At 41.3% G+C, this 14691-nt stretch overlaps 1 protein-coding gene across 1 annotated transcript in view; it reads left to right on the top strand.

Annotated features, from left to right (window-relative positions):
• Window positions 1–922: 922 nt before the first annotated feature.
• Window positions 923–14691, top strand: part of PREX2 (phosphatidylinositol-3,4,5-trisphosphate dependent Rac exchange factor 2) — a 762305-nt gene continuing 748536 nt past the window's right edge. Inside the window, exon 1 of the mRNA XM_069731466.1 lies at window positions 923–1318. Coding sequence (XP_069587567.1) covers window positions 1178–1318 — 141 coding nt within the window. The 5' untranslated portion in view covers window positions 923–1177. The remainder of the gene's footprint in view (window positions 1319–14691) is intronic.

Here is a 14691-nt window from a genome sequence, read left to right as displayed (position 1 = left end):
GCGTTTTGGATGCATAACATTGTTATGTTACGTGACCCTGAGGCCAATCAGAGCTGTCTTCACTCTCGACATCTTCAGGTGAACCGCATATATCGGGAGGAAACAAGAGAGCTGCAACTTTCTATATTTGCCTTATTTCCTATTTCCTTTTCAAATTAGTTTTACTCAAAGTTTAAAATTCTTTTTTTAGATCGTTCATATTTTTATGTTATTATAGTGCAAAAGCTTGGTGATAATCAATATGACAGTCATTAGTGTTGGGGGGGGGGGGGGGGGGGTTACCCAGCTTTCCAAGCATCCTGAGTGGCAAAGCTGCCCAGGTACTGTATATAATAATACACTTCCTATTTATCACTCTTGGAGATTTGCTTCTGGCAATGTTATGCAGTACCAGTCGAAATGGTGTAGATTGAGGTGTCACCCAGATTTCTCAAACTAATTGAGATCCGAAAACTGTACATTTATATTTTTATAATTTTTTTAAAGGGGAAGAAAAAGTTTCTATTTTATAGAAAAGCTGTTGTGTTCCCTCCCGTGTGCTAACATCTGAATGATTCCATCCCAGGGAGGTATCTAATCCCAAACAGCAGAGAACACAGCAAATGACTTTCCTTTCCTGTGTGAGATGACATTAGCAGAAGTGATGACTCTGGAGAAGTTAAACTCTCTGACTCCTGAAGAACTTTACAAGCCTCCTGCATGGAGGCAGAGTAGTAGGAAGAGGGGCTGCAGTCTTACCCAGGCTCCTGACATCCTCCTGACACCCATGCCCCCTGTTAGCCCTGTGCAGAGGGGGCATTGTTGGCACATTCTACTTCCCAAGGTTTCTGCTCTCTTTCCTGCCATTCATTGGAGGATGAAGGAGGGGACAACACTGGAGCAGAGGGTGGGTGATGGGGGTTGGTTCCAGGATGAAGGGGCTGGAGTCACATGGAGACAATCTTTTGATTAATGTCCAAATTACTTGCTCTGCTCCCAAAGCACTGACTGGGAATCTGCAGGCACAGAGGAACTTTTCTCTGTTCCATCTGGATTGATTGTATTTGATCAGGGCAAGATGAGTCTGAATGTGAAGGCGACAGCGCACTATTAGCCTTGGAGGATCTCACTTTGGAGAACTTTTCTGCATTGAGTGAAGTGATCACTGGAGGATCAGCACTGAGCCCTGGGATACAACATGACAGAAGAACATAGACCTGATGGAAAGGTGGAGAGCAGCAAAGACCTGGAGAGGCAGCTCCGTCTCAGGGTGTGCGTTCTCAGCGAACTCCTCAAGACTGAGAGGGACTATGTGGGGACCTTGGAGTTTCTTGTCTCGGTGAGTTGTGTGATGGGGACATGGGGGAGGGGATGTCTTCTATCACTGCTCAGTCAGCCTGACTAACAGGATTATTGGAAAGCCCCATAGGAACCTCAACAATAGGCATAGAATGGGCAGAATAATTGTCTCCAGGACAGGCAGGGATCATTAGATTATGGATATTATGCAACACTAAAACAAAGGTTAATAATATCTATCCAGAAAAAGGAAAAAAGCAGTACAAGATATATATAGATATATAGATATATATAGAGATATATAATCAAAGAGCAAATTGGGTTACAAAGCTTCCCAGGCATAAGCCTAACTCGAATAGTAGCAACAAAAATGGAATCAGCACTTCAAAAATAGAGCCAATTATAGGATTATAATGGCCCATGTGGCGACTTTTCGGTTCATAGAGTGAAATTTCCTGCGGAGAAAGGTTTACACTATGAACCACAACATTGCCACATAATTTGCACTGCTTTTGGAGTTCTGCTTCCATTCCATTTTTATTTGTATCTGTCTATAATCTCTCTCTCCACCTAATTATCAACAGTACCTCACTTTATAGGTAGCCTAGTCCATCTAATTGTCTACAGTACCTCACTTTATAGGTAGCCTAGTCCATCTGATTGTCTACAGTACCTCACTTTATAGGTAGCCTAGTCCATCTAATTATCTACAGTACCTCACTTTATAGGTAGCCTAGTCCATCTAATTATCTACAGTACCTTACTTTGTAGGTAGCCTAGTCCATCTAATTATCTACAGTACCTTACTTTGTAGGTAGCCTAGTCCATCTAATTATCTACAGTACCTCACTTTATAGGTAGCCTAGTCCATCTAATTATCTACAGTACCTTACTTTGTAGGTAGCCTAGTCCATCTAATTATCTACAGTACTTCACTTTATAGGTAGCCTAGTCCATCTAATTATCAACAGTACCTCACTTTATAGGTAGCCTAGTCCATCTAATTATCTACAGTACCTCACTTTATAGGTAGCCTAGTCCATCTAATTATCAACAGTACCTCAATTTATAGGTAGCCTAGTCCATCTAATTATCTACAGTACCTCACTTTGTAGGTAGAGTATTACATCTAATCTACAGTATCTCACATTGTAGGTAGCATAGTCCATCTAATAATCTACAGTATCTCACGCTGTAGGTAGCCTAGTCCATCTAATTATCTACAGTACCTCACTTTGTAGGTAGCATATTCCATCTAATCTACAGTATCTCACATTGTAGGTAGCATAGTCCATCTAATAATCTACAGTATCTCATGTTGTAGGTAGCCTAGTCCATCTAATTATCTACAGTATCTCATGTTGTAGGTAGCCTAGTCTATCTAATTATCTACAGTACCTCATTTTGTAGGTAGCATATTCCATCTAATCTACAGTATCTCACATTGTAGGTAGCCTAGTCCATGTAATTATCTACAGTATCTCACTTTATAGGTAGCCTAGTCCATCTAGTTATCTACAGTACCTCACATTGTAGGTAGCCTAGTCCATCTAATTATCTACAGTACCTCACTTTATAGGTAGCCTAGTCCATCTAGTTATCTACAGTACCTCACTTTGTAGGTAGCCTAGTCCATCTAATTATCTACAGTACCTCACTTTATAGGTTGCCTAGTCCATCTAATCATCTACAGTACCTTACTTTGCAGGTAGCCTAGTCCATCTAATTATCTGCAGTACCTCACTTTGTAGGTAGCCTAGTCCATCTAATTATCTACAGTACCTTACTTTATAGGTAGCCTAGTCCATCTAGTTATCTACAGTACCTCACTTTGCAGGTAGCCTAGTCCATCTAGTTATCTACAGTACCTCACTTTGCAGGTAGCCTAGTCCATCTAATTATCTGCAGTACCTCACTTTGTAGGTAGCCTAGTCCATCTAATTATCTACAGTACCTTACTTTATAGGTAGCCTAGTCCATCTAGTTATCTACAGTACCTCACTTTGCAGGTAGCCTAGTCCATCTAGTTATCTACAGTACCTCACTTTGCAGGTAGCCTAGTCCATCTAATTATCTATAGTACCTCACTTTGCAGGTAGCTTAGTTCATCTAATTATCTACAGTACCTCACGTTGTAGGTAGACTAGTTATATAGACCTTTTAAAAAAGTTTGCAGAACTGGCACAAAGTAATAATATAAATACACCAACAAAATAATTACCAAGTGGCCCAAAAGTAGGTATACAGGTGAATCAATTACATTTTTCTCACAAGGGATGTATATTTGCATTTTATCACATTATCACATTTACATTTGTTTCACACTGTTTCATCTCCTAAACTCTCTAATTGTCTACCAACAACGACATCAATATCCAAGATTGACTTTCTTAATTCATCTGGGATTTTCTATCAAGAACCTTATTCTTTACTGCATCCCTAAAAAAAGAAGTTCATAGGTGTTGTCGGATGTGGCAATGTATGTTTGTACCTATAAAATCTCATAGAACTTCAATGATTCAGCTGTAGACCTACTTTTGGGCCACCAGGTTATAAGATCTATACTCACCAAAGGACCATAAATTGTGTCCTTTCTGTGAGCTGACCATCCCCAGGTGTAGATCATGTCTGTATTGTGTGGGTCAATCATGGAATTGATGCTCCTGATAACTAGTGTGTAATATCTAGACTTGCTCATATCCAGAATGGTTCAGATTGTATTTGGCAGCATTTTATTATTTATTCTGGATGTACAGGACAAGTCTCCATTCACATTAGCTTCCATTGATTATTCTGTAGCAATTTATACTGGAGATAAAGCATCAGTAGCATCTATCACCTTGTAAATGGAGCATTACATTACATTCATAGCATATGGGAGAGGTAGTCACATATGAGTAGGTACCAACCCTCAAAAAGCAATTGGAGTAAATAGAGGTGGTCACATATACACAGTATGCGGGGCCAAGGGGTCATGCATGATGGACTTTTGGACTTCTCAATATTTGACCCCTTGGCCCTGCTTTTATCACCACTAATGTATACCAGCTCTACATGAATCTAGATGGTCAAGTTATGGATGTCCACCAAAGATCTAAAACAGTTTTATTTCTCAGTAAGTAAAAAGAAATCTGAAAAGGTATGTGTGAATGTCTTTAGACAAGGTTGGACAAACCTTGGAGCTGGATAGTCGGTGCTCCTAGAAGTCTGTTTTGGCCTCCCAACTCTGAGCTATTTTTTACAGATGCACATAAAACGTGTTACTGCTGCTGATCATAAAGTTATAACTCCTGTAGTTGACCCAAATTATTCACCATTTTGGATGTCCTTGATTTTAGTATTGCATGCTATGTAACAAGGAGCAGAGATGGACGGTGAGGAGACATCAGGCAGTCCTTTAATTGTTCATAGACAGAATAGCAGGGGATAATATAACAGATCTTCAGCTTTCACCTTTTGTGGTTCCTTTTCAACCTGATTGTTTTATGGACTGAGAATGTGTTGTGATGCCATGTCCCCTGTAACACAAAGCACACAGTGCCCAATTGTACTGAGGAGAATAAAGGGACAGTGTGAAGGCCGTGGTACATGCATGCCTGGGCACAGGCTCATCCTGGACACTTCTGTAAGAGGGGCAATAAAATATAGACAGCGCGTCTCAATAGAGCTATTCCTGCTGAAAAGATCCGGAGTCTACTTCCCACACAAATCTACTATTCACATGATTTACAGAAATACTTACAACACCATTGAGTTTGCACTGTTGATAGTTTTATTTTGAACAGATAAAACAAGGAATACTTTTTCACACTATTAATGGGGATCTGTCAGCAGAGACCTTGATTCCAGCGATGTGTCACTTACTGGGCTGTTTCAATAAAATCAGGGTTTTATCAGCAGGAGATTATCTACAGGACTGGATGTCTTGTGTGTCCTGGTCCAATCACGTTCATACCACTGAGCTCTGCAAGATCTGTAGGGTAGAAAACTGTGATTGTGTCACAAATGCTACAGACAGTAAAAAAAAAAGTGACACATCGCTGGAATCCGGGTCTCTGTCTCTATGTCATCCTGTCATCAGATTACATAGCAAAAGAGTCAGGACAGATGCCCTCTAAATGACAAGGTTGTATGTCTCAGGTGTTGCCTCTACATGCAGTTTTGAAGTCTTCATAGAATTGGCAGCTCTAGATTATTAAGGCCCCCCAATACTCCATAGACTAAAGTCAACAGAACCAGCAGATATAGGTGGGACTGGCTGACAGCGTAATGTGTGAGAGGGTATACTGATCGTCTCTTAATAGACAATGCCATGCTGGAAAAGGATCTGGTCAGTTAGATTTCCAATGGCCAATCCTTTTATTCTCCCTCCAGATAGGCCTCTGCCAGAGGAGTCTGACAGCGGCTCTATCATACAGGACACATGAGCATGTGATTTAGCCAAATAAAATCTATACAGTGTGTATGGGGGACTTAAAGAGGACCAGTCACCAGGTCAAAAGTCTCTAGTTTTTTCTCTAATTGCATTACTGCGGCTCCTGTGAGTATTCGGTTTCCATTTGGTGTTTTTAACCCCTTCATGACCCAGCCTATTTTGACCTTAATGACCTGGCCGTTTTTTGCAATTCTGACCAGTGTCGCTTTATGACGTAATAACTCAGGAACGCTTCAACGGATCCTAGCGGTTCTGAGATTGTTTTTTCGTGACATATTGGGCTTCATGATAGTGGTAAATTTAGGTCAATAAATTCTGCGTTTATTTGTGATAAAAACGGAAATTTGGCGAAAATTTTGAAAATTTCGCAATTTTCACATTTTGAATTTTTATTCTGTTAAACCAGAGAGTTATGTGACACAAAATAGTTAATAAATAACATTTCCCACATGCATACTTTACATCAGCACAATTTTGGAAACAAAATTTTTTTTTGCTAGGAAGTTATAAGGGTTAAAATTTGACCAGCGATTTCTCATTTTTACAACAAAATTTACAAAACCATTTTTTTTAGGGACCACCTCACATTTGAAGTCAGTTTGAGGGGTCTATATGGCTGAAAATACCCAAAAGTGACACCATTCTAAAAACTGCACCCCTCAAGGTGCACAAAACCACATTCAAGAAGTTTATTAACCCTTCAGGTGCTTCACAGCAGCAGAAGCAACATGGAAGGAAAAAATGAACATTTAACTTTTTAGTCACAAAAATGATTTTTAGCAACAATTTTTTTATTTTCCCAATGGTAAAAGGAGAAACTGAACCACGAAAGTTGTTGTTCAATTTGTCCTGAGTACGCTGATATCTCATATGTGGGGGTAAACCACTGTTTGGGCGCACGGCAGGGCTTGGAAGGGAAGGAGCGCCATTTGACTTTTTGAATGAAAAATTGGCTCCACTCTTTAGCGGACACCATGTCACGTTTGGAGAGCTCCCGTGTGCCTAAAAATTGGAGCTCCCCCACAAGTGAACTCATTTTGGAAACTAGACACCCCAAGGAACTTATATAGATGCATAGTGAGCACTTTGAACACCCAGGTGCTTCACAAATTGATCCGTAAAAATGAAAAAGTACTTTTTTTTCACAAAAAAATTCTTTTAGCCTCAATTTTTTCATTTTCACATGGGCAACAGGATAAAATGGATCCTAAAATTTGTTGGGCAATTTCTCCTGAGTACATCGATACCTCACATGTGGGGGTAAACCACTGTTTGTGCACATGGTAAGGCTCGGAAAGGAAGGAGCGCCATTTGACTTTTTGAATGAAAAATTATCTCCATCGTTAGCGGACACCATGTTGCGTTTGGAGAGCCCCTGTGTGCCTAAACATTGGAGCTCCCCCACAAGTGACCCCATTTTGGAAACTAGACCCCCCAAGGAACTTATCTAGATGCATATTGAGCACTTTAAACCCCCAGGTGCTTCACAGAAGTTTATAACGCAGAGCCATGAAAATAAAAAATAATTTTTCTTTCCTCAAAAATGATTTTTTAGCCTGGAATTTCCTATTTTGCCAAGGGTAATAGGAGAAATTGGACCCCAAATGTTGTTGTCCAGTTTGTCCTGAGTACGCTGATACCCCATATGTGGGAGTAAACCACTGTTTGGGCGCACGGCAGGGCTCAGAAGGGAAGGCACGCCATTTGGCTTTTTAAATGGAAAATTAGCTCCAATCATTAGCGGACACCATGTCACGTTTGGAGAGCCCCTGTGTGCCTAAACATTGGAGATCCCCCACAAATGACCACATTTTGGAAACTAGACCCCCAAAGGAACTAATCTAGATGTGTGGGGAGGACTTTGAACCCCCAAGTGCTTCACAGAAGTTTATAACGCAGAGCCATGAAAATAAAAAATAAAAATTATTTTCTCAAAAATGATTTTTAGCCTGCAATTTTTTAATTTCCCAAGAGTAACAGGAGAAATTTGAGCCCAATATTTGTTGTCCAGTTTCTCCTGAGTACGGTGATACCCCATATGTGGGGGTAATCTACTGTTTGGGCACATGCCGGGGCTCGGAAGTGAAGTAGTGACGTTTTGAAATGCAGACTTTGATGGAATGCTCTGCGGGCGTCACGTTGCGTTTGCAGAGCCCCTGATGTGGCTAAACAGTAGAAACCCCCCACAAGTGACCCCATTTTGGAAACTAGACCCCGAAAGGAACTTATCTAGATGTGTGGTGAGCACTTTGAACCCCCAAGTGCTTCACAGAAGTTTATAACTCAGAGCCGTGAAAATAATAAATACGTTTTCTTTCCTCAAAAATAATTATTTAGCCCAGAATTTTTTATTTTCCTAAGGGTTACAGGAGAAATTGGACCCCAAAAGTTGTTGTCCAGTTTCTCCTGAGTACGCTGATACCCCATGTGTGGGGGTAAACCACTGTTTGGGCACACGTCGGGGCTCAGAAGGGAAGTAGTGACTGTTGAAATGCAGACTTTGATGGAATGCTCTGCGGGCGTCACGTTGCGTTTGCAGAGCCCCTGGTGTGCCTAAACAGTAGAAACCCCCCACAAGTGACCCCATTTTAGAAACTAGACCCCCCAAGGAACTTATCTAGATATGTGGTGAGCACTTTGAACCCCCAAGTGCTTCACAGACGTTTACAACGCAGAGCCGTGAAAATAAAAAATCATTTTTCTTTCCTCTTTCCTGTTTTTAGCAAGCATTTTTTTATTTTCACAAGAGTAACAGGAGAAAATGGACCCCAGTAATTGTTGCGCAGTTTGTCCTGAGTATGCTGGTACCCCATATGTGGGGGTAAACCACTGTTTGGGCACACGTCGGGGCTCGGAAGTGAGGGAGCACCATTTGACTTTTTGAATACAAGATTGGCTGGAATCAATGGTGGCGCCATGTTGCGTTTGGAGACCCCTGATGTGCCTAAACAGTGGAAACCCCTCAATTCTACCTCCAACACTAACCCCCCCACACCCCTAACCCTAATCCCAACTGTAGCCTCGTGTGAGATTTTTCAGCATCATTTTTGAAAAATCCGCGGGTAAAAGGCGCTGCGTTTTACCTGCGGATTTACCGCGGATTTCCAGTGTTTTTTGTGCGGATTTCACCTGTGGATTCCTATTGAGGAACAGTTGTAAAACGCTGTGGAATCCGCACAAAGAATTGATATGCTGCGGAAAATACAATGCAGCGTTTCCGCGCGGTATTTTACGCACCATGGGCACAGCGGATTTGGTTTTCCATAGGTTTACATGGTACTGTAAACCTGATGGAACACTGCAGCGAATCCGCAGCGGCCAATCCGCTGCGGATCCGCAGCCAAATCCGCACAGTGTGCACATAGCCTAATTCTAAAAAGGTATGTGCACACACTGCGGAAAACGCTGCGCATCCGCAGCAGTTTCCCATGAGTTTAGAATTCAATGTAAACCTATGGGAAACAAAAATCGCTGTACACATGCTGCAGAAAAACTGCACGGAAACGCAGCGGTTTACATTCCGCAGCATGTCACTTCTTTCTGCGGATTCCGCAGCGGTTTTACAACTGCTCCAATAGAAAATCGCAGTTGTAAAACTGCAGTGAAATGTGCAGAAAAATAGCGGTAAAACTGCCATAAATCCGCAGCGGTTTAAAAAAAATCCGGAAAAATCCGCAGAAGACCAGAATACGTGTGCACATACCGAAACCCTAACCCTAACCTAACCTTAGTGGAAAAAAAAAAATTCTTTATTTTATTATTGTCCCTACCTATGGGGGTGACAAGGGGGGGGGGGGTCATTTACTATTTTTTTTTTATTTTGACCACTGTGATAGGTTATATCACAGTGATCAAAATGCACTTTGGAACGAATCTGCCGGCTGGCAGATTCGGTGGGCGCACTGCGCATGCGCCCGCCATTTTGGAAGATGGAAGCGCCCATAGAGAAGACGGACGGACCCCGGGAGGATCGGTAAGTATGATGGGGTGGGGGGAGCACGGGGAGGGGGATCGGAGCATGGGGGGGTGGATCGGAGCGCGGGGGTGGATCGGAGCATGGGGGGGTGGATCAGAGCACGGGGGATCGGAGCACGGGGGGTGGATCGGAGCAAGGGGGGTGGATCGGAGTGCAGGGGGGTTGGATTGGAGCATGGGGGGGTGATTGGAGCATGGGGGAGCGGACAAGAGCACGGGGGGAGCGGAGCACAGGACGGAGCGGTGCATAGGACTGATCGGAGGACTGGGTGGGGGCGATCGGTGGGGTCGGGTGGGGGCGCATCAGGGTTTCCAGCCATGGCCGATGATATTGCAGCATCGGGCATGGCTGGATTGTAATATTTCACCAGTTTTAATAGGTGAAATATTACAAATCGCTCTGATTGGCAGTTTCACTTTCAACAGCCAATCACAGCGATAGTAGCCATGGAGGGGTGAAGCCACCCCCCCTGGGCTAAACTACCACTAAACTACTAAACTACCCCCTGTCCCTGCAGATCGGGTGAAATGGGAGTTAACCCTTTCACCCGATCTGCAGGGACGCGATCTTTCCATGACGCCACATAGGTGTCATGAGTCGGATTGGCACCGACTTTCATGACGCCTACGTGGCGTCAAAGGTCGGGAAGGGGTTAAATCTGCTATGTTATTCTAGACATGAGGGCCATTTTATTAAGTGCTATTCTTTCTGGCCTTTACCAAGGGGATGTTGCATGCATGGTAAAATACAGAACATCCTGAAGACAAACCCTCCCCCCCCCCCGAAAATCATGTGAGGCACACTCACTTAATAAAGACAATGAAAATGATCAATAAATAAAAAGGCCAATGTCTTTCCCGTTACTGAGGTAGGAGATGGCAATGCTACTGATGACATTCTATAAAGGAGGGAGGAGCTAGAGACAGAGCTCCGCCCTCCTCCCCTCCCCCTCCTATCTACATAGATTTTACCTCAGAATTGAGAATTCTGATAATGACTGATCAGTCCAGGAAGAGAGAGAAGCAGATTCCTGTGATAAGATTTATTACAAAGTTGCTTATTTTCATGTGTACTATTGATTTATGAAATAAAAAAATTAAAACAACTGTTACTTTTCAACCCTTTCACCCCAGAGCCTGTTTTCACCTTCCTGATCAGGACAATTTTTTCACTTCTGACCAGTGGAATTTTGCGAGGTAATAACTTTGGAATGCTTCAACATATTCCAGTGATTCTGAGAGGTTTTTTTTTCATGACATATACTTCATGTTAGCGATAAGTTTTGGTCAATATGATTTGCGTTTATTTAGGAAAATATTAAAAATGTAACAAAAAATGTGAAGGTTTTGCAATTTTCAAAGTTTGAATTTTCATGCCCTTAAACCAGGTAGTTATAACACACACAATAGTTAATAAATAACATTTCCCCATGTCTGATTTACATCTGCATGATTTTTTAAACATCATTTTTCTGGTTAGTAAGTTTGAAGGGTTAAAAGTTTATTCGAAATTTCTCATTTCTCTAACAAAATTTAAAAATCCAATAATTTTTTTAGGCTCCACATTTGAAGTGACTTTAAGAGGCCTACGTGACAAAAAATACCAAAAAGTAACACCATTTTTAAAAAACGCACCCTTTTTAGTGCTCTAAACCACATTCAATAAGGTCATTAACCTTTTAGGGGTATCACAAGAATTAAAGCAATGTGGAAGCAAAAAATGAGAATTTTAAAATTTTACTTTTTTCTCACAAAATGTTGCGTTAGCTCCAAATGTTACATTTTCAAAAGTGTAACAGGGAAAAGTGGACAATACTATTTGTTTTGCAGTTTCTCGTGAGCACACTGATACTGCATGTATGGTGGAAAAGTAGTAATGGGTGCATGGCATGATTTGGAACGCAAGGAGCACCATTTGACTTTTCAAGTGCAAAATTGACTGAAATAGATAGCGGACGACATGTCGCGTTTCAAGAGCCCCTCATGTGCCTAAACAGTGGAAACTCCCTACATGTGACCCCATTTTAGAAATTACACCCCTCGAGGAACTTATCTAAAGTTGTGGTGAGCACCTTGAAACCCATATGTTCAATAAAATGTTGCTTTAGCCCCACACTGATACCTCATATGTGGTGAAATAGTACTGTTTGGGCACAAGACAGGACTCAAAAGGGAAAGAGTATCAATTTAATTCTGGAGCACAATTTTGGCTGAAATAAATTGCTGATACAATGTCACATTTGAAGAACCCCTGACATGCCAGAACAGCAGAAACCCCTACTAGTGACCTCATTTTGGAAACTACATCTCATAAGTGAGTCATCTAGGGGTTTTGTTATAATTTTGAATCCTCAGGCGATTCACAGAATTGTATAACATTGTGCTGAGTCTATGGAAAACTACCGTTTTTCCACAAAAATTTTGCTTTGGACCCAAGTTTTCAATTTTCAAAAAGGTTAATAGGAGAAAAAGAATGGTACAATTTCTCCTGAGTACACCGATGCCCCATATGTGGTCGAAAACTACTTTGAGGCAGAGTGCAAAGCTCAGAAGGTAAGAAGCGCTATATTGGATTTCAGTTTTTGTTGTAATGGTTTGAGGGTGCCATGTCACATTGGCAGAGCCCCTGAGGTGCCAGAACAACAGAACCCCTCTATGAGTGACCCCATTTTACAAACTACACTATCCAATGAATTGATTTAGGGGTGCAGTGAGCATGTTGACACCACATGTGCCTCGCAAAATATTGCACCATTGGGAGATGAAGAAAGAATTTTATTATTATTTTGTATTATTATAGCGCCATTTATTCCATAGCGCTTTACATGTGAGGAGGGGTATACATAATAAAAGACAAGTACAATAATCTTAATACAAGTCACCACTGGTACATAAGAAGAGTGGACGTTGCCCGTGAGGGCTCACAATCTACAAGGGATGGGTGAGAAAACAGTAGGTGAGGGTAGAGCTGGTCATCTAGCGGTTTGGTCGATTGGTGGTTACTACAGGTTGTAGGCTTGTCGGAAGAGGTGGGTCTTCAGGTTCTTGTTGAAGGTTTCGATGGTAGGTGAGAGTCTGATGTGTTGTGGTAGAGGGTTCCAGAGTAGGGGTGATGCGCAAGAGAAGGCTTGTATGCGATTGTGGGAAGAGGAGATAAGAGGGGAGTAGAGTAGGAGATCTTGTGAGGATCCGAGGTTGCGTGTAGGTAAGTACCGGGAGACGAGGTCACAGATGTATGGAGGAGACAGGTTGTGGATGGCTTTGTATGTCATGGTTAGGGTTTTGAACTGGAGTCTCTGGGTATTGGGGAGCCAGTGCCGGGATTGACAGAGGGGAGAGACTGTGGAATAGTGGGGGGACAGGTGGATTAAGCGCGCGAGTTTAGAATAGATTGGAGGGGTGCAAGAGTGTTAGAGGGGAGGCCACAGAGCAGGAGGTTACAGTAGTCAAGGCAGGAGATGATGAGGGCATGAACTATTTCTATTTTTGCGCTGACAAATTCATGTGAGGACTTGTTTTTTTGGGTACAAGTTGACGATTTGTATCGGTATCATTTGTGAGCACATAACATTTTTGATCGCTTTCTTTTCTGATTTTTGGGAGACAGAATGAAAAAAGCCAGCAATTTCGGAATTGTTTTTTGAGCTTTTTATGACATTAACTATCTCGTAAAAGTTAACAAACAGCTTTTTTTATTCAGGTGAGTAAGAATACAGCCATACCACATTTATACAGTTTGTTTTGTGTTTTGCCGATTTTACACAATAAAAACTATTTTATAGAAAAATGAATTCATTTTGCATCATTGTATTCTGAGAGCTATACATTTTTTATTTCTCCACTGATGGAGCTGTATGGTAGCTTGCATTTTGCGGGTCATCTAGACCAGTTTTGCCTACATTCGACTTTATGATCGCGTTTCATTTCACGTTTAGTTCGGCGGTATGATGAAAAAGCACAGGTTTTTTTGCCACTTTTTTACCGGGTAAGTGAAGGGGGTTAACTAGTGTGACAGTTTTATAGCTCCAGTCATTCCAGATGCAGCGATATCAAATATGTGTACTTTTTTTTTGGTTATTTTTGTTTTTGCATAAATATACATATTTATTCATATAATTTTTTTCAGTTTATTTTGTGATTATTTTTTTTATATTATTTTTACAATTTTTAAAAACTTTTTTTAAAACTTTTTTACTAAGTCCCTCTGTGGGACTTTAACGTTTATTACTCTGATCGCTTGTAGAATGGATTGCAATACAGCAGCACTGCAATGGATTATAACTGTCCTTTATACATTGACAAAAGCATTGTAGACCATGCTCCTGGCCTGTTCTAAACAGCCTACCATAGCTAGAAGACTTGTAGGTTGTTATGATGACCTCGATTTGCCATGACAACATGGCATGCTATATCTCTAATTGTCAGTTGTTTCGGAGGTTGTGGGTGGTGACTTCATCCTATGATGTCTCCCGTACTCCGATCACACAGGAATTCCAACTCTCCTGTCTCTAGATAATGTGCAGAAGCAGATGCATGGATTACATTATTCTTTAGTAACGAGCAGTGTATCTGTGATTCCAGTCACTTACACCTCTTCCTCATAGACAGCTTAAGTTGATCCCTCAGTCAGCTGGCAGGCTGTCTTTTTTCAGGACTTTTAGCAGTTTTGAGTGATCATTTCTCTCATAATATATATTGCAAAGTTTCTTATCTTTGTTTACTGTATTAATTTATTCAAACTTAGTATAAATGACAGTGAGCATTTAACAAGTGCGGAAATATAAACAGTTTTAAACTGAATGAATAATATAGTTTACTATTCATACATTGTGTTCTTAGAGTCAAGGGTCACATTCAGTGTAGCTCTTGTCTATGAAAAAACACAGTAATCATCCATTAAAAGCAAAGAATTACGACTCTAATGGGTCCCTGACGTGTTTTCCTAAAGGACTGATATCAATTAATTCGGAAGTTTTTTCATTGGTTTTCTACTTTCTCCTTTG

The sequence above is a fragment of the Ranitomeya imitator genome, chromosome 6, assembly GCF_032444005.1.
Source record: "Ranitomeya imitator isolate aRanImi1 chromosome 6, aRanImi1.pri, whole genome shotgun sequence".
Lineage (NCBI taxonomy): Eukaryota > Metazoa > Chordata > Amphibia > Anura > Dendrobatidae > Ranitomeya > Ranitomeya imitator.
Note: the sequence above shows the minus strand (reverse complement) of the source record. Positions and strands in the feature narration are given on the sequence as shown.